The sequence below is a fragment of the Berghia stephanieae genome, chromosome 2 (assembly GCF_034508935.2).
Source record: "Berghia stephanieae isolate SIO BIC M18660-M18661 chromosome 2, UCSD_Bste_1.3, whole genome shotgun sequence".
Lineage (NCBI taxonomy): Eukaryota > Metazoa > Mollusca > Gastropoda > Nudibranchia > Aeolidiidae > Berghia > Berghia stephanieae.
In genome coordinates, this window is record NC_088361.1 from 128,574,987 (window position 1) to 128,595,712 (window position 20,726).

Sequence of the window (20,726 nt, forward strand, 5' to 3'; positions counted from 1 at the left end):
AAAACAAACGGTGGTAAAGAGCCGATCATTGTTAACGGATTCATTGTTAACTGAATAGACGAGATATTTTGGGGGTTGACTATTTCTATGTGATTTTGAATTTAAGATTCATTGAAATGTCCAAATGGAATAATTTGTTTCGAATCTCAATCTTACAACAACAACAACAAAAAAGGCGTGTTTTCTTTTCTCTCTAAATAACCACATCATGATTCTAAATATTGAACAGGTAAAAAGCAGCATAAGATTTATTTTTACCAGTTCTATTTCTGTCGTCTTTCACGAAGTCAAGAGTCAAAAACATTCCCGAACATCCTAGTTCGGTGATTCAACGTTCTATTTTTATTTCATTGTCAAGTCATCACAAACCTTATAATTTATGTAACACTGCAGGTCTTTTATCATTTTTTGTTACCATGTGGATCTCACTTCAGTTAGTTCAGTGAGTTAAGTAAATATCCTCGGATATTTCTTAAATAAAGTTCAATAAAAATTCAGTCAGTAGTAAGTAAGAGTAAGAGTTACTTTCAATTTAGATTGTCATACTCATTCATTCTCACGTCCAGTCCTCATCATTCATTCTCACGTCCAGTCCTCATCATTCATTCAATTTTTACAAAAAAGGAAATAACTAAACTAATAACACCTCAAACTTTAGTGGTTTATTTCTTGGCGTATTTTATTATACAATCAATTATCTAAATGTTCCTAGATAGACGTCTACTTATTATATTGACAGTTGATGAGATTCTCTTGTCACTTTGTGATTCCATTCATTTTTGGATTTGAATTTAACGTCTAGAATATCACTCTCCTCACTGAGATTAGAAAAAAAGCATCGGTCATAGATTGTTAAATTGTTATTACTTTTTGACTTGGGCAGGAGCGGTTTTAGGTTTATATTTATATCATACTTGTATATCATAATCATAATCATCATTACTACGACATAACAGACCTTTCATTGTGTGGTTTTTTTTGTGTGTGATGAAATGATTTTTTATTAATGCCACGCAGCACTCATAATTACATGTTTATTGTTTGAGTTTTAATTAAAGTTGAAGACTGGATCTAATATATATCATTTTCTTCAGGCTATCTGTCTCGGAATCATAGCACACAGATAAAGATGGTCATAACAGAGAAGCAAAATATTCAAACACAAGTGGACAGGAGGCATCGGAGGATGATAGAAAGAATGAATCGACCAAGGCCTGAATGGAATTCTCAGTCTCAGACACTCCGCTCCATGGATCTGTTTGGGCCGGGAAGGGAAAATATTGGTAAGCTTTAATGTACGGTCCGTGAGGTCAAGAAAAAGTTCTGCAAGTTTTTATAAGAAATTCATTTAAATTGTGCTAAATTAGTTAAATCATGTCTTTTTGCGAAGTGGCAATTGGTACTCGAGTCTGAAACTGAATAGTCTCCCATGGCTATTCCCATGACTATTCAGACTCAAACTCCCTGTGCTCGCAAACTCATTGGGGGGACACTGTGCGGGCAGTGAGCAGAGGGTGTACATGATAGAAGAGTTCAGAGAAATTCTGTTTTGCCCATATCAGACTGACTCAGCTGATACCCCTTCTTTGGACTAGAGGAGGATTGTTGCCTGTGTCTAACACTATCATATTATATGTATTATTTTGTCCTGATTTTATTCGGACATTGAGTAAAATTGTTAGAAAAGCCTTCCTTTAGACCTGACAAACATGTTCCTTTTGAAGGGAACTTTTGAAATCTTTTCTTTAAAATATCTAACTTGACATCCAATTGATCTATGATTTTGTCTTTCAATGTCAGATAAAGTAAGTTTAGACTACCTCTTGATAGTTACTATACCGTTATTGTTATTTTCATTTGCATAAATTTTTATGTAGTTGTCAATAATTTAACCCTCTCGTGTTCAGATTCTTTTTGGGGGAGGGGGAGTAGATAATGAGTTCCCTATATGGCCATGTCAATCATGTAGACATCCTTTGATGATATAAGCCTACTCTTTGATATCTGTAGTCGCCTTTTCGTTTTCTACGGTCACTCATGGCTAAACTCCGCCCAGAAACGATTTCATAGGTCCGTCCATCACCAAATTTCAAACTTTTGTTCTCCTAAGTTCATAAGTTTTTTGACCGAAGAACGATTGGCTACTGAGCACCTTGACCCTTCAACGATTGGTCGTTTTGGCAGCTCACGTGTCAACAGCCGTCAACAATGAATTGAATCATCGTCGATGCAGTGGAAGACGGCCATGGAATAGTTGCGTCACATCGCCACGTTGTTGAATAAATTATCCAGGCATGGTCGATAGGTAAAAAAGCCAAATTATGTTCTAGTTACATTTGAAACAAACAAAGTATATCACTGATCTCGTCTCTTTGAGATATAAAGAATGATATAAAAATCAAGAAAATCGGCCGATAAATAAAAAAGTTGCTAAAAAAAGCTAAAATAAACAAAAGCAATTTTTAAAATCAAATTTATTCGTAAAACAGTTGGTTTTCAACCGATTTTTATGAAACAAAGACCAATGTACTTCTTTTTTCAAGCTGATTTCAGCAATGTGACTTTCAAATTCTTAAGAATTATATTTTTTACTTTAAAATTTTAGCTTTTAGGCCTACTCCATAAGGTGTTATATTCCTTGCATAACAATAGCGTAATACATCGACGGGGAGAAGCGTCTTTGTTTCGGCCAGCTGGATAGATAGCCTGTGATTGGTCGAAGACTTTGAGATGCTTGATTCACAATTCTACACGAACGGACCCCGGCGGTCTATCAAAGAGGTGTAACAAATTATTTAACGACTATTTTTCTTGGTGCTAAAATTACAAAGTAATAATTTCGCATCAGAAAAAATAACTCTGAAGTTCCTATCTCTTTATTACAATAAAATTGATACCTCGAATGACAAAATCGACCCACAAATAAGGGAGTTATAAATTATTCATAATATTTTTAAAAGTTTACAATAATGGTCTTCAAAGTCATTTTTCATCACCAAAGTCGTAATTCTTTACCGATTTTTACGAAACAAAGTGCAATGTCAATGATTTTCACCCGCAAATAAAATAGGATGTAAATCGCAATTTCTGAAACGTATTTTCTTTTCTGTCGGCAAATTTATAAAAATCAAAGCTGAAAACACCCTGCGGCAGTGACAGGGCCTGTCATTTCCTTCACAACGATTGGATTTTACTTACTGAGGCCAGTCTTGACTACCCCGCCCATGAATATTATGCCGTTGTCGGTTTTTGTCGGGTTGAATCTTAAAGAGTTAAAAGAATCGAAATTTAAAAAGAAATACAAAATGAAAAAAAAAAAACTATGCTGCCAAGGGAGACTGTTCAGATTCGGGGTCCAAATCACTTGTTGATTGCACATGCGTATTGGACTTTGAGTCTGAATAGCCATGGGACACTATTCTGACTTGAGTCCGAATAGCCACAACCGCCATTTTATTCTATGGTTTTAACTTTTTATATGGGAGTCCCAATACTTCAGTTGATAGAGCACTCACTTCTCATGCAAAGGGAATGAATGGAATCTGTCCCAGATGAAATTGAGATTTTATTCTGATCCCCTTGTCCACCCAGCCAGCAGTTTTTGGGTAGGTGGGACTATTAGATCTGGTGGAAAGTACTCAGTGATCCAAAGGGTAGCAAACATTTGCTATAGAAATCATTATAAGCTCTCGTTCCATGGGCTGATCCTATGGCTCTGAAGGACTAATAGCTCTTGATATAAGTATCCTTTCATAATAGGACAGATTACCACCTTAACTACCAATCCTGCACATATTTTGGGAACAGCAATTAGCTTGCTGACTGATACAAATCCCACACCTCTTGCTACTTCTCTTAGCAATTGCTGTTTCCGCTATCTATGCAGGATTGGTCACATCATTGAACTTGTTTCTTTTCATGCCAAGTTAGGTTGAATTTCGTAGGTAAGTTTTTGTGTAGTTGGCTTTTAAGGGAAGTCACTCCAGCTAATGAGAATTACTATTTACCAAGGAGACTTATACCAGGTACTGGTGTCTTTGCTATTTACATAAATGACAGCGTCAGACAGAAACTGGATCGGATCAAATATTTTCCACATTTTTTCAAATATAGTAAGTACTGACACTGATTCAGACTCCATATCTGTTCATGCTAAAAATGAATAGAACACATAAAGCTTCATTTTTTTAAAAATTCAAATTTTATTTCATTATTAGCCCGTTTTTTTCAGAAATATTTTGAAATCAAAATTTGTCAACATTTCAAAAATTCATACAAAATAAAGTTCTCATACTAAATTCTTTCTGTTCATTTCAGTCAGTTACCCATAAATGGCATTTGTTCAAATATGGTCCACAATCAAATAATTTGGACAGTTTTTCAGTGATTTTTTTTTAACTTAAAAAACGTGCGGTATTCAATGCATGTAATTTTTCCAAAGGCCCGGTAGTCTGTGAGAGCATATTATCACAATTTTTACCATGCTTGATGCATTCACAGTTTACTTATTTTGCCCCTACAGGAGCATAGGCCATCAATGAAGGTCCTCCACTTTTTTCTGTCCTGTGCCATCACTTCCAGGCCTCCATATCTGTCCCGAACGCTGGGGGTGTCCGCTTCTACATCTTTTCTCCAACTGTTCTTAGGTCGGCCCTTCTTTCGTTTGTTCTGTGGATTCATAATGCTATCTTCATTAGTTTCAGAATAAATATGATTAGTTATTTGTACCAGACTTCTGGGACTCAACTCACAATTCACACTTTCAAATATCATTTGTGCTGCTATTGCTAAGTTTGTGGCTGTTTCTGCAATTGATAACTTTTTTTTCCAGTCTTAGTTTTTTAAGAGACTCAAAAGACAAGTTTTTCCATTGGATGGATAACTATAATTTAATTATTTATATTTATTCTCATGTTGTTTTGCTCACGCTTTTCTGCATTTATGCTAATTTTAAAACTTTTATTTCTTTCCTCTCCTCATAGACATAGGTGGCCACCCTTCCATCTTCCATACTTTATTCCAGTCAGTTTTTGACAACCTCAGCCCCAGGCCCCACTCATCGCACATTGGTTACACTGCTTATGAAGACCATTTGGACCAGGATACGTCTATCTCATTTTCACAAACAGAGAGAGAGGAGAAGGGCAAGTCTCAACCAGATGTCCACATCATTCCCATCTCCTTCATGGACAAAGCAGACAAGTGTGAGAATCCAGTAGATATTCCATCAAATGTTCGTTCCCTTTCCAAGCCAATTATTATTACAGACTTTGAAGATATTGATAATGACAGTCTTAAGGTTATTGAGTGTTGTGATAATGTTTCATCTAAGTCCATCACTAAAGGTGATGACTCACACTCAGCACCAGCTGAAGTCATAGATTGTGATCCTGATAATTCAGTGGGTGATTTTCATGTCATTGGTTGTGATATGGCTTCAACTCAGACACATCATATTAATAATAGAAAAATCAATATAGATGAAGGCGATGATTCTGATGATGTATATGCCACCAAGGCTGTTGAGTGCAATAATTTTTATTTGGGGAGAAAATCATTACCCAAGCTCTATCGGTCACAAAGATCAAAGGACCATGAAAATAATTGTGATGACATTCTATTTGTAGGAAGTGATACCACAGGGAAAGCTAACAGCAGTCTGAGAACTAGGAGGCCTCTAAGATCCAATAAAGACACATTAGTAGGCGGAGCCAACAAAGTATTGGAGGATATGGGGCCTGATGGATATTATAAAGGAGAAAATATTGACATTCCTCCAGGTGCTGCTTATCTCAGTGGCCAAGTGGCTACTTCAAATGACAAACATTCCCACTCTGATGAGGAGAAACCAGTGAATGAGGTTCCCAACTACCCTATTTATTCTTTCCTGAAGAAGAGGCTCTTGAAAGAGTGTCGTCAGATTGACCATATTAAAGGAGATGGGAACTGTTTCTTCAGAGCCCTCAGCAAACAGTTGTATGGAAGTGAGCGATTTCACATAGTTCTACGAAATCTCATTGTGGATATCATAGCCACCAACAAGAACAAATTTTGTCCATTTGTTGATGGGGGTGATGTTCAGGTAAGATTTTTCTTATTTTGCTTCTTTTTTTTTTTTCTCATTGTCTATATGTTTTTTTAAAACTGATAATAATTTAGACACATTCCTTATAAGTAGGGTGTAAATATTGGGTCTTCATATGAAGAAATGGCGCGTATCTTTAATGAGAACTTTGATTTTTTTGTTTAAATCTCTTAAAATTAAGCAGGGCATCTGATAAAAGAACTGACACTCAGTCTCACTGATCTTGCCTTGTATCAAAGATCCTTAGTATTGATAAGGAATAAATCCAAGCTTTCCTCATTTTACTATAGCATAGCTCTCATAAGTGTAAATGCATCATTACACCATGTCATCATCGTCATCATCAATAATATTATCATCATTATTGTTAAACAGGCCAGAATGATACATATTGAAGTTATTGCGCTTCCATTTTTGCTTAGCACCATTCAGCATGTCAACTGTTGTCACACCCATTCCCCAATCTTTGATACTAATAGTAATATATGAGTGTATCTTCTGTATCTCATGAATTCAATTAAAAAATGCTCTTTGGTGTTAAATAATAATTGATATATATTCCCTACATTACTTTTAAAATAATATGGTCGATCTTGGTAACACTGTCTTGTGTCTTTAGAAATTTCACTCACTTCCATTTATTAGTTTGTTTCCTTTTCCCTCTATTCTAATACCAGGATCATGTGGAGAGGATGAGTCAGGAACAGTCATGGGCCACAACATGTGAAATCTATGCTGCAGCTACTTTACTACAACGAGACATCTTCATGCTGACCCCAGACCATCTCAATGAAACATACTCCTGGCTGTTGTTTAAACCAGTCTTTCAAATGGATACCCAGCACACCAATATTGAGAGCCACCCTTGCTACATGACACTGTGTAACACGAATGGAAACCACTATGACAGGATAGTTCCACAGCATGGAGGCTGCAACTGTTTCTTACCACATCCTGAACTTGATGGAGTCAATTACAGTGTGGATCTAACTTCTTGACGCCTTGTCTTATGAACCTTGTAAATACTATTCTACTGATATCCAGACCTGCCACTTATTCCTTGATGACCAAATTTGGTCCAATTTTATTTTTTTTGGGTCTAGATTTGAATTGTTAGCCAATATTTTAGAGAGAGATTAATGCAAACCACTGCCTTTTACTCACCTTTGGATCTGTCTCAAAATTAAACTATTCATATTCATTCCAAATCACTTTAAGGGAGTAATTTAGTTTAAAATCTTAGGTTCAAGCACATTACTGTCTTGAAATTCAGTTTATTTTGTAAGGTAAAGACACATTTCCTTTTAGTTTCCTGTGAAAGGTATAGAGATTTAACTTTCAAAGTATCTTAAACTTCAGCTAAGATCAATGTATATTTTGTATATATATTTATTTATATGTTTTGTTATTTGATAAAAAAAAAAAAAGTAAAAATATGTGACTGTGAGGTCGCCAAACCTTATAAGTATTAAGCACCCTTTAACATTTTACCCTAACTGAAGCTAATAGTGGCCATTCTACTAAGAGTAAATATCTAATGCCTACCCATATTAAGACTGACATCAGTTGAATTTTTCTAATTAAGAAAGATTACCAACATTTCATAGTAGTGCGTTGGTCTCAAACACAACTGCTGGGCGGGGTCCGTTGACCTCCCATGGTGGGCAGAAGTACACCGATGGTGTGCTCTTGGAATCTACATCTGTTCCCTATTTATACCATTCCCCTTCTTTTTCTTGGGTTCCTTTACTTGTAATCCTAGAATTTGTTCATTCTCCCATATTTTCCCTTTTTACTGGCGCTGAAATGACCTAATATATGTGTCGCAAGCACCGTAAAACCCTTCCAATCAAATAAAAAACAAACATCAAACTCAACTGATTTCCTTTGCAGATGATGCCAACATAAAAAAGGGCAAAATTGTTACCCTATTTTGATTTGAACTTTCTGCAAATGTAATGTTCTTGTAATAATAATAATATGCATAGGATTATATTTTCACTCAATATTTATGAATAAAAACAAGCACATCATACAAAAACTGGAATGTATCACGAATTACAATTTTAAATTTTAACACTGTTTTTCCCAAATGCTATTACTTTTTTTACTCTGATTGTCACTTCTTTTTAATTCTTCTGAAAAGATGTATTATACATGTGACTATCTTGAATTGGAAGTTAATTTATCATCCATTGACTGATTGCAAAACTGTGATTACACCAACTTTGTTTATAACAAAGGAACCACAATTTGATGCACCAACTACTGCCAATTATCAGACATTGATGATGTCCACACTGGGAGGCGGAGAGCTCAGTCATGCTGTGTCTTCTGTTCCCTTACATCTGTTTTCCCTTTCCCCGTTATTTTTATTTTTGCTCTGGGTTTTTTTCCTTTTCCTTGGAGTTTCTTAGCCGAGAGGGGGGTAGTTGAATGGTCTTATATTTTTAGGGATATTCTTTTCCTTGTAAATCACCTCTCTGTTATATACTGTTGTAGTTTTAAATTTTGAATGTATTTTACTTTGTAAACATTGGAATGTATCCTTCATAGCAGGATGTTGTGTATATATGGATGGGATTTACAGTCTTATAGGTTTTGTCAAAATAGGCGCATTGATAGATTGCTCATAGAATATTCTGTTTTCCTATTTGAACTAGTTCCCTTTGTCTTTCTTTCTTTTTCAAGTTCTTTTAACTGGGTGGGGTTCCTTACCTCCCATAGTGGGCAGGGAGGTACATACTGTGTCTTCTATCCCCCTATACCTTTTTTCCAACATGCTTTCTGTCTTTGTCTTAGAATGAGATTACTTGGTTTTGTCCTGGCCTTGACCTTGATGCACTGGCTGGGAGGGAAACATTCAAATGTATAGTTACTTTTGGGAGATGATATTTTTTCCCCTTGTAAATCATCTCTCTGTTATGCACTGTATTATGTTTTGTTTATGTATTATATATGATTTGTAAACATTTGAGTGTATTCCTCTTAGTGGGGACCTGTGCTTGTGTCTGGATGAAACTTTTAGGTGATCTCAAACTAAGTAATTTGATAGTGTGCTCTTGAAATCTACATCTGATCCCTTTTTGTTCCCAGTTCCCCTATGTCTTACTTTTTCTTGGGTGCTTTATTTGTAATTCTAGAACTTTTTACTATCCCATTTTCTTCCTTTCTACTGGCGTTGATATGACCTTAATGTGTTGCTAGCGCCGTAAAATCTTTAAAAACAAACAAACAAGTTCTTTTAACTTCAGATCAACAACTTTCCCTCTATCATTTCCCTTTCTGGGTGGGTTCCTGACCTCCCATAGTGGGCAGGGAGAAACATACTGTGTCTTCTACCCCCTATATCTGTTTTCCAACATGCATTCTGTCTTTGTCTTGGAATGAGATTACTTGGTTTTGTCCTGGCCCTGGCCGGACTCCTAGCTGGGAGGGAAACAGTTAAATGCATAGTTATTGTTTTGGGAGATGATATTTTTTTCCCTTGTAAATCATCTCTCTGTTATGTATTATCATATTTGTTATTTTGAATGTGTAATGTAAGCATTTGAGTGTATTTCTCTTTGTTGGATTCTGTGCTTGTGTCTGGATGAGACTTGTAGGTGATCTCACTGGGTGGGGTTCCTGACCTCCCATAGTGGGCAGGGAGCTACATACTGTGTCTTCTATCCCCCTGTATTTGTTTTTCAATTGCTTTCTGCCTTTTTCTTAGAATGAGATTACTTGGTTTTGTCCTGACCCTGGCCGGAGTTCTTGGTTAGGAGGGAAACAGTTGAATGTATAGCTATAGTTTTGGGAGAAGATATTTTTTTCCTTGTAAATCATCTCTCTGTATGTACTGTTATTTTTTATTTTTAACACATGATTTGTAAACATTTGAGTGTGTTCCTCTTAGCGCGATCTTGTGCTGGGGTCTGGGTGAGACTTTTAGGTGATCTCAAACTAAGTACACTGGAAGTGTGTTCTTGGAATCTTCATCTGTTCCCTTTTTGAACAATTTCCCCTCTGTCTTACTTTTCCTTCAAGTCCTTTTAAATGTATAATGCTTTTACTATCTAAATTTTCTTCCTTTTTACTGGCACTGATATGACCTAAATGTGTTGCAAGCGCAGTAAAACCCTTAAAAACAAACAACAAACATCATTTCCCTTTTTACTTGTGCTCAAATGACATAAAAGTGTTGTAAGCACGATAGAACCCCAAAAAAACAAAACAACCGAACCTCTTATCAGACAATCCTCCTTGGATATTTTGAAACGTCATCATTCAAATTTTCTGCTGGGGAACCGAAATAACTCCCTAATTTCATGGGAATTTACATACATACACAGGTTAAGTTTTTGTTATCTTTAGTTTTTTGTTTTTTTAAAATTGCAAACACTTTGTCATTGTCTGGTTGGTGGCAATAGATGGACTTAAAGTTCTGAGCACGTTGTTATAGTTATTATTTTTATTATTATTATTATTATTATTATTATTATTATCCTGCACGGTTTCCTGGAACTCATTAAAATGTCCCAAATTTTTACCTTGTTATTCTTTGTTATTCCATTCCTTCCTCTAATTCTTTCCTCGAACTAATTTCACCCAGCCAACGTAAAAAAATTGATTAGTTAAAAGTTTTTATTTTAATTGCGCCCCTTGATTTCAGCCACTGATGACTAACTGTGAATAACAGTTAGGTACTTATCTGTGTATCATGTGTATCTATCTACACTGCATGTTAGTCTATGCAGTATAATATACATGCACAGACACACGGTCCCTCACACTCCATCACCGTTTCACCTAAAAGACACTTCTCTGCATAATTTTATCACTCCACCATTAGCTCCAATTTCAATGGGCCATGATGTGCGAATGGTTGGCTATGGCAGTAAATGAATGTTATGAAATGGCAATCCCCCCCCCCCCCCCCCCAGGGAGGTATTTGCTGTGTCTTCTATACCCCTATTCATGTTTTCCAATTGCTTTCTGTCTTTGTCTTGGAATGTGATTACTTAGTTTTGTCCTGACTCTGACCGGAGACCTTGGCTGGGAAGAAAACAGTCGAATGTAGTTTTGGGAGATGATATTTTTTTGCTTGTAAATCATCTCTCTGTTATGTAATATTATATTTGTTATTTTGAATTTATAATGTAAGCATTTGAGTGTATTCCTCTTAGTAGGGGCCTGCGTTCTTGTCTGGATGAGACTTTTAGGTGATCTCAAACTAAGTACTTTGATGGTATGCTCTTGTAATCTACACCAATTCTTTATTTGTACAATTCCCCTTCATCTTACCTTTCTTGTGTGCTTTAATTGTAATTCTAGAACTTTGTACTATCCCATTTTCTTCCTTTTTGCTAGCGCTGATATGACCTTAATGTGTTGCAAGTGCTGTAAACCAAAAACAAAACAATACCCCCCCCCCCCCCGGGACACACCGTTTATTCTTCCTCATGCGGAAATTTATCTTTGGGGTTATTCAAAATAAAGGCTGGAATAACCCATGGGTTAGCTGCAGCACAGCACCGCAAATTGAGCTAGGGAGAGGTGGCTTGTTGAGGGCCACATAACACGGTGGTAATCGGACTAATTATCTTTCGGATACCTGGGTGGGGATCCTGACCTCCCATAGCGGGCAGGGAGGTACATACTGTGTCTTCTATCCCCTTATATCTGTTATCCAACATGCTTTCTGTCTTTGTCTCGGAATGGGATTACTTGGTTTTGTCCTGGCACTGGCCGGAGTCCTAGCTGGGAGGGAAACAGTCAAATGCATAATTATTGTTTTGGGAGATGATATTTTTTTCCTTGTAAATCATCTCTCTGTTATGTATTATTATTTTTATTTTGAATGTATAATGTAAGCATTTGAGTGTGTTCCTCTTTGTTGGGATTTGTGCTAGTGTCTGGATGAGACTTGTAGGTGATTTCAAACTAAGTACATTGGTGGTATGCTCTTGGAATCTACATCTGATCCCTATTTGTTCTCAGTTCGCCTTTGTCTTACTTTTTCTTGGGTGCTTTAATTGTAATTCTAGAACTTTTCACTATCCCATTTTCTTCCTTTTTACTGGCGCTGATATAACCTAAATGTGTTGCAAGCGCCGTAAAACCCTTAAAAACAAACAAACATCTTTCGGATACAGATCAAAGACCATACGCTGAGCCACACTGCCCCTCCCCATCAGACGTCATGGTAATGAACGGTTTCCTCAAACGTTTTTGCATGTCCCGAGGAATTAGAGGAAACTGTGCTGGAGTGTATTATTATTATTATTATTATTATTATTATTATTATTATTATTATTATTATTATTATTATTATTATTATTATTATTATTTCGACTTTTTAAAAATAATTAGTTGATTAAAGCAATTTGTTGTCCTTTCCAACATCCACAGTGCTTGACATTTTATGATTCATATCTTACATAACTTTCATTGACATCAGCGTGTTCCTGACCTCACTCCCATGGTGGGCAGGGAGGTACATACTGTGTCTTCTTTCTATCCCCCTATGTCTGTTTTCCAACATGCTTTCTGTCTTTGTCTTGGAATGAGATTACAGTTTGTTCTGACCCTGGCTGGAAAGGAAACAGTCAAATGTATAGTTAGTTTTGGGAGATGATATTTTTTTCCTTGTAAATCATCTGTTATGCACTGTATTATGTTTTGTTTATGTATTATGTGATTTGTAAACATTTGAGTGTATTCCTCTTAGTGGGGACCTGTGCTTGTGTCTGGATGAGACTTTTAGGTGATCTCAAAATAAGTACACTGATAGTTGCTCTTGGAATCTATATCTGTTGCCTATTTGAACCAATTCTCCTTTGTCTGCCTTATTCTTGGGTGCTTTCATTGTAATTCTAAAACTTTTTACTATCCCATTTTCTTCCCTTTTACTGGCGCTGATATGACCTTAATTTATTGCAAGCGCCGTTAAACCCTTAAAAACAAAACAAAAACAAACATCAGCGTGTTTGATTGGGTCCTTTGTCCTCCCATGGTGGCCAGGGAGGTCACTGTTACTGCGTCTTCTATCCTCGTTATATTGTGTCCTCAACCCCTCTTTATTTCATTTTCCAAATTACTTTCTGTTTTTCTAGGTGGGGAGATCACTTAGTTGCTTTCTCTGTCTTTGTCTTAGAATGTGATTACTTGATTTTGTCCTGGCCCTTGCCGGAGTGCTTACCTGAGGGGGAAACAGTCTAAAGTATAGTGTTCGGTTTGGGAGTGATTTTTTTTTCCTTGTAAATAATCTCTCTATTATGTACTATTTATATTTTTTTGTTTTGAATAACTTGCATCATGAATTGTAAACATTTGAGTATATTACTCTAAGTGGGGACATGTGCATGTGTCTGGATGAGACTATTAGGTCTCCCATAGTAGGCAGAGATATACTTACTGTGTCTTCTATCCCCCATATCTGTTTTCCAACTTTCTTTGTCTTTGTCTTGGAATGAGATTACTTGGTTTTGTCCCGGTCGGATGCCCTGACTGAGAGGGAAACAGTCAAATGTATAGATAGTTTTGGGAGATGATATTTTTTTCCTTGTAAATCATCTCTGTTATGCACTGCATTATGTTTTCTTTATTTTATATATGATTTGTAAAACATTTGAGTGTATTCCTCTTAGTTGGAACCTGTGCTTGTGTCTGGATGAGACTTTTAGTGATCTCAAAGTACTTTGATAGTGTGCTCTTGGAACCTACACCTGTTTCTTATTTGAACCAATTCCCCTTTGTCTTACCTTTGCTTGGGTGCTTTAATTGTAATTCTAGAAATTTTTACTATCCTATTTTCTTCCTTTTTACTGGCGCTGATATGACTTTAATGTGTTGCAAGTGCCGTAAAACACTTAAAAATAAACAAACAAACACACGATTAGGTGATCTCAAAACTAAGTATACTGATGGTGTGCTCTTCGAATTTTCATCTGTTCCCTATTTTAACCATTCCCCTTTATCTTACTTTTTCTTGTGTGCTTTCAATTGTAAATCTACATCTTTTTCTACTATTCCATTTTCTTTTTTTTACTGGCGCTGAATTGAAATAACCTATAAATGTGTTGCATGCAAGTGCCGTAAAACCCTTAAAAATAAACAAAGTTTCTGTTTATGTCTTGGAATTGAATTCCTTGATTTTGTCGTGGCCCTGGCTTTATCACAAACAGGACAGTAACAGCATCATTATCCTCATTGCCTGGGTGGGGTTTGACCAGTTATGGGCAGGAGGTCACTAGTTGTGTCCACCATCCCTTTTATCTGTTTACTAAGTTGCTTTCTGTCTTTGTCTTGGAATGGGATTGCCTGGTTTTATCCTGGCCCTTGCTGGAGTTCTTAGCTGAGAGGGAAACAGTCAAGTGTTAAGTATTAGTTTTGGAAGATATTTTTTTCCCTTGTAAATCATCTCTCTGTTATATATTGTTGGTTTTCTGTTTTGGATATATTCTGTAAACATTTTAGTGTATTTCTCTTAGTATGATTATGTGCTGGTTTCTGGATGAGACTTTTAGGGGATCTCAATCTAAATGATAGTATACCCTTAGAATCGCGGGTGGTTGGATGGGAGCATCACCCTTGAATCATATACCTATGATGTTCGCATGGGCGTACAATCCGATAGTGATGCCGTTTCTTCTTCTCTTTACTAACCTATCCTGCTTCTTTGGTTTGTGATTGTATTTTTGACAGGGGATATTTTTTTTCTGTAAATCTTCTGCCTGTTTGTTCTTGGTTATTTATAATTTAGCTTATGATATCTTTAGGTTATGATTTTGATTTACATTTGTACTATTTTTGTTAGATTGCTTGTTTTTTTGTTTCAGCGGTCTCTCATATAACCTCAATTGTGTTGGAAGAGACCTAAAGCAACAAACAAAAAATATACCCTTAGAATCTACATCTGTTCCCTATTTGAACAATTCCCATTTGTCTTACTTTTTCTCATGTCCTTTTTGCAATTCTATAATATTATATAATCTTTTCTCTATCCCATTTTCTTCCTTTTTAATGGCGCTGAAATGACCTAAAAGTCTCGCAAGCGCCGTAAAATACTTAAAAGCAAAACAATCAATATCATCACTGCAACAACTCCCACCTCCATCATAAACCTCATCATCGTCATCGTCATCATCACTACCACCACTACTGCACCCACCACCTCATCACCATCATCACCAACCCCACCACCACTACAAGTATTATCAACACATTAACATTACCACTGCCACAAACAATACCACCACACCATCATCACTACCCTCATTAATACAACGACCACCATATCACAACCCCACCTGTGCACTACAGCCACCACCATTATATCCTCACAACAACTGCAACTGAGTGGGGTTCCTGACCTCCCATACTGTGTCTTCTATCCCCTTGTATCTGTTTTCCAACACGCTTTCTGTCTTTGTCTTGGAATGAGATTACTTGGTTTTGTCATGGCCCTGGCCGGAGTCCTAGCTGGGAGGGAAACAGTCAAATGCATAGTTGTTGTTTTTGGAGATGATTTTTTTTTCCTTGTAAATCATCTCTTTGTTATGTATTATATTTGTTATTTTGAATGTATAATGTAATCATTTGAGTGTATTCCTCTTTGTTTGATTTTGTGCTTGTGTCCGGATGAGACTTATAGGTGATCTCAACCTAAGTACATTGGAATTTACATCTTATCCCTATATGTTCCCAGTTCCCCTATCTATGTCTTACTTTTTCTTGGGTGCTTTTATTGTAATTCTATAACTTTTTACTATCCCATTTTCTTCCTTTTTACTGGCGCTGATATAACCTAAATGTGTTGCAAGCGCCGTAAAACCCTTAAAAACAAAAACAACAACTGCAACCACTACCACCATATCATCATTACCACATCTACTACAACCACCATGTCATTATCACTACAGCTATAATCACCTCCACCACATCATCAACTACTTAAACCACCACATCAATATCATCACCACTACAACAATTACGTACAACTAACAACCATCACTATCACATCACTATTTCTCCCATTATTTCTACAGCCATTACTACATTACCAATTCCATAAATACTACACTACCACTTCATGTAAGACTACCGCTTAAGCGAAAATAATTGCATCCAATTTTTCAATCAATACATCGCCATAAAAGAGTAGTTTTCATTTGGTTGAAGTTGAAGTTACCATCTGTATTCCTGCACTCCTCGGGGACCACGATCTCAGTTTCTCGGATTTTGGCGGTGTTACCGGTGTTTACTGTATGTCGTTATCTGTTTCCCAATCATTTATAAGACACATTGACTGTTTTCTGTCAGGCTGATTTAGAGACGTAAGATAATATAATGTAAAAAATATGAGACGGACGAATTTTTTGTATTTTATCGTGGAGGATTATTGTAAAGTGTGAAAAACAAAAATTTCACGTTTCTGATTTTTTTCTTCTTCTTCTTCTTCTTCTTCTTCTTCTTCTTCTTCTTCTTCTTCTTCTTCTTCTTCTTCTTCTTCTTCTTCTTCTTCTTCTTCTTCTTCTTCTTCTTCTTCTTCTTAGTCTTTGTGTTTGAATGTCTTGTTGATGAAGGAACGAGGAACCCACGTGGTTTAGTTGCAATAACAAGAATTGAACTGAGTAGGAAAGTGCCAGAGAACAACAGAGAATAAAAACTTCGCGGCGGCGATGGGGACTCGAACCCACGACTTTACTGCGTGGATAGCTCATACGGTAGAGTCATGATCTTCCCGGCCAGGCGGAGTTGTACCAGTAAGGTCGCGGGTTCGAGCCCCATCGCCGCCGCGAAGTTTTTATTCTCTGTTGTCTCCTGGCACTTTCCTACTCACTTCATTTCTTGTAATTATCGCCATAAGTGCCTGCTCCTCTCACTTTTTTGAAGTTTAGTTGCAGAGGTGTGATTTCAGGCCAAAAGTTCGCTCTTTCTGTTCCATACAGATCTGGAGTACATGAAATATTTGGCGTCTTCCTCTCCTTCACCACAATCACAGACGCCTGTTTCTTCTGTTTTGAAAAACGTGTGCATGTGATGTTTCAGTCGATTGTGTTCTGATCGAAGTCTAAACAGTGAGACATGGGCCCATTTTCATGAAGCAGGACTAGATTTAGTTATTTACTAGTCTAGTAAATGACTTGCTAGTCTTAAGCCTAAGCTATGATGTATCATAGTAACTAAGCTTGAAGTCCGGCCTCAGCAAATGACTAAAACTTGGCCAAACTTAGTTCGAAGGTGCCGTGGTTTTAGTCTGGGACTAGCTTAGTCAGCTCACATGAAATCCGATGTTTTCAAGTCCTTGACTAAAAAAAAGAGACTAAGCGCTAGTCCGCGTTCATGAAAACAGGCCCAGAAGTCTTTTCTATGTAGAAGGAGCTTGATGGGGTCACTTTTATTGACGCTCGTGTTGTCTTGTATCAGTTAGCTTGGTCCTTGATGATTGGCTCGATTTCGTCAACTTCATAGAAGTTTTCTCCTTTCATTCTTCAGACTCGGATACCATTCTGGTCAAAGTATCTGACATTTCATTATCTATGAGGCCGCAGTGATCATGAATCCGTTGAAATCTCACATCTTTTGCTCTTCGACTTATTTCCTTTAGTTTTGTGCGTACATGGTTTAGATCTGTTTGCATTAGGTTGTTTTAAAAAAGGGCATACAATGATGCTTTATCACATTTACGTGTCTAATCCGTGTGTAAAGCAGTAGAGATGACAGATGGTCGATGTATTGCTGTCATCTGAATGTGAGTGGCGTTGACTGGATCCTGTTGATATTGGTGTGGTGCCTTCACCTTAGCAAACCAACGACTTAGAGATTGCTTCACATGCGTCTGGACCTTAGATGAGGGAAAAAATATTGTGGAAAATACAATGTATTGATTATTGATTTCTTTTAGTACACGTTTATTTGGTTATATTGATAAAGAAAGCTGCTCGTGTGGTTGGAAAAGTGGTGGTATAACTGTTTTCTAATATTTTAGTTTATGGAAAGACCCCACTTATCTCAATGACTTGTTGCACTCTGTTTACACGTAGCAGTGCTCTGTGTTTGAAAAAAATATAGAATTCGAGGTCTAGAACCTGTGTAATAGCGACACTCCTCATCGGTGGAGACTTTCCACCTGCCCCACATGTGCACGTGGCAAAGAATCGCTTTACTGGAGAGCATCTGATTGAACGTTGCATTGTTATGCCGATTCCAGATTCTTAATTTTTGTCCCCCAAACAAGGATCTAGCGAAGAGTACTTTTGTGATAGACTAGCGTCATATTCTAAGGGTGGCAAGACTTCGATGAGTCTAGATTTAAATCAGATGGACTGACCATTTATTGGGCAGCGCTGTCCAGTTTGGTGTCCAGTCTCATGGACGTTTGCATGGATGATGAAGTAAAAGATACAATACAGGAAGCACGCACGGGAAAGGATTGGCTATTTGTGGCATATCTTCTCAAAACTATATATATTTTTTAATGATTTGATGCACTGGATATGTGAAATGTTTGTATTTGTCACTAAAAGAAAATATCGGGTGCGAGAAAAAAACAAACGGAATAGTTTAGAAGCATGTTCCTGGCAGACCATAACTGATGCATGTCTGAAATTTCACAATCAAAACAATTTATTTAACTTTATGTACACATTTTCATAAAACTATTTTGAAAAATATTAATTTGACGCACCTCAAATTTGCCATTTCGAATATGACGCAATTCTCAAATTTTGATTTGATCCGTCGATCCCCAATTTTGATTGAATACTGTGCGTAACCCTTTTTGTCCCCCATCATCCAATTTATTGTCTATTGTCTTGAATTGTGATTTCATCCCATGCATTTTGAATTTACTCCTTTAACTCTGCTTATCTGTAAACTGTTGCACGACCGTAATAAACCATGTTGGACATCAATGACCAAATGCCGCGATCCATTGGACCAGGACTCATTGGAGGCCATTCATCTTTAGAAATGAATCGAATATTATATTTGCCCGTACTGACAATTGTGTAACATTGTTAAAACAAATATTAACGTATTCCAGACTTTGTCCCGTGCGGTCTTTTTACAATAGTAACACTGCAGTACTAAAACTAAAACAAGACGCAAGTTTGAAAACTTTCGATATCGTGATTTTTATACGTCTTTGGTATAACCGGCAAGTTTCTCAATCAATAAAGTATTTTTTTTATTAAACTTGGCAATAATTATCTTCAGATTTTGTTTTTGTTGCTTGTAAATTTTTGTATATTTCTGATTTCTACTTCGTATTAAATTAGCGTAATAATTTTTGTAATTTTTTTTTCTCGCACTCTATAATATAGAATTTATTGACTTCAATAAGCCATTATAAAAGTAACCCAAGTTTCATATTTTGAATAAATATTCAAATGTTAGCATAATGCCGATTGGAGACGATGGGTCAAATTATTAGTTTTTTTTACATAATCTAAGTTCGTCTTGGGGATAATCAAAAAAAAAAATGGCTGCGCACATTTATTCAACAAGAATAGGATCCATCAAAATTTGAGAATTCATTACGCAGTTGGATATTTATACTTTTGTGCCTGACTTCTTAACGCTTCACCAGAGTCCCTTTGTTCACCGTAGATATATGAAAATACACTTACTACTTTATAATCTACGTTATTCGATAGCATTTCATCTAAAAGTGTTGAAATCACCGTAAAACCCCTTAAAAACAAAAACAAACAATTGTCTTTACTTTATTTTTATTTAATAAGTTCATGCAAGACATCATTATGTACTATTCGCATTGTCATAGCAGTCCAAAATTAAGATTTGGACGATTCAAAACCCTTTAATTTTATAGGCGTTTTGGAATGTATTTACGTTATAATGTTGCCTTGTGGCCTTAAATAGGACACAGTTTCAGACCTTTTAGTCACTGTTTGAGTCCCGCTCTGGGCAACGCAAAGTTGAGTCTTTAGAGAAAGTTCTTTTGTCGAATTATCTCATCGTACTCGGGTGTAAAAATAAGCTTTAAGCTGATGACAGCGTTATCTATGTCAGCAACAACAACAAAATGCAATAGCACCCTACAGGATTCGTATTTCGTCATGTTAAGCGTTGTTATTGGCTTGAGATCCCTTGTAGAGCACATTTTAGAGGAGTGTGCAGAATACAAAACGTAATCTAAGGTGTTGAGGCCTGTGTTAAATAGAGGAATTGTATTATACTCAGGATATATAATATAGTGTGCTTCACTTGAAATATCTAAAGGAAAACCCAAAATCAAACCAAAATTAGGTAACCTAAATTAAACAAACAAACAAAAAGAAAAGAAAGAAAGCCTAAATATAACACCATGAAATCTTTAGGCAAGCGGTTATAATTTTACTTACCTCTTCGTTTAGGAAACAAAACATCTGGGTGGGGATCCTGACCTCCCATAGCGGGCAGGGAGGTACATACTGTGTCTTCTATCCCCTTATATCTGTTATCCAACATGCTTTCTGTCTTTGTCTCGGAATGAGATTACTTGGTTTTGTCCTGGCACTGGCCGGAATCCTAGCTGGGAGGGAAACAGTCAAATGCAGTTATTGTTTTGGGAGATGATATTTTTTTCCTTGTAAATCATCTCTCTGTTATGTATTATTATTTTTATTTTGAATGTATAATGTAAGCATTTGAG

At 36.5% G+C, this 20,726-nt stretch overlaps 1 protein-coding gene and 1 long non-coding RNA gene across 6 annotated transcripts; one reads left to right on the plus strand and one right to left on the minus strand.

The window, feature by feature from the left end:
* Positions 1 to 20: 20 nt before the first annotated feature.
* LOC144966594 (uncharacterized) lies at positions 21 to 14,198 on the plus strand. 5 transcript variants are annotated; one of them, XM_078903288.1, is made up of 4 exons: positions 21 to 229; positions 1,095 to 1,283; positions 4,983 to 6,082; positions 6,763 to 14,198. In XM_078903288.1, exons 2-4 carry the CDS (start codon positions 1,130 to 1,132, stop codon positions 7,081 to 7,083), a joined length of 1,575 nt encoding a protein of 524 aa, XP_078759414.1. In that variant the 5' UTR covers positions 21 to 229; positions 1,095 to 1,129; the 3' UTR covers positions 7,084 to 14,198. The 5 variants fall into 5 exon arrangements, with proteins under 5 accessions (XP_078759414.1, XP_078759412.1, XP_078759411.1 ...); XM_078903286.1 differs by lacking the exon at positions 21 to 229 and adding an exon at positions 256 to 501; XM_078903285.1 differs by lacking the exon at positions 21 to 229 and adding an exon at positions 267 to 504.
* Positions 14,199 to 16,512: 2,314 nt separating this feature from the next.
* Positions 16,513 to 20,470, minus strand: LOC144966596 (uncharacterized). Its single transcript, XR_013644244.1, has 2 exons — positions 20,437 to 20,470; positions 16,513 to 17,915 (listed from the first exon to the last, which is right to left on the minus strand). It is a non-coding gene; the product is annotated as an uncharacterized LOC144966596 (long non-coding RNA).
* Positions 20,471 to 20,726: the final 256 nt, after the last annotated feature.

Bases quoted from the DNA above. Each gene is read 5' to 3' on its own strand.
- LOC144966594 (XM_078903288.1), top strand. From the start codon at position 1,130: ATGGTCATAACAGAGAAGCAAAATATTCAAACACAAGTGGACAGGAGG. The intron at 1,284-4,982 runs GTAAGCTTTAAT...CTCTCCTCATAG, and splicing joins GCCGGGAAGGGAAAATATTG to ACATAGGTGGCCACCCTTCC. The intron at 6,083-6,762 runs GTAAGATTTTTC...TTCTAATACCAG, and splicing joins TTGATGGGGGTGATGTTCAG to GATCATGTGGAGAGGATGAG.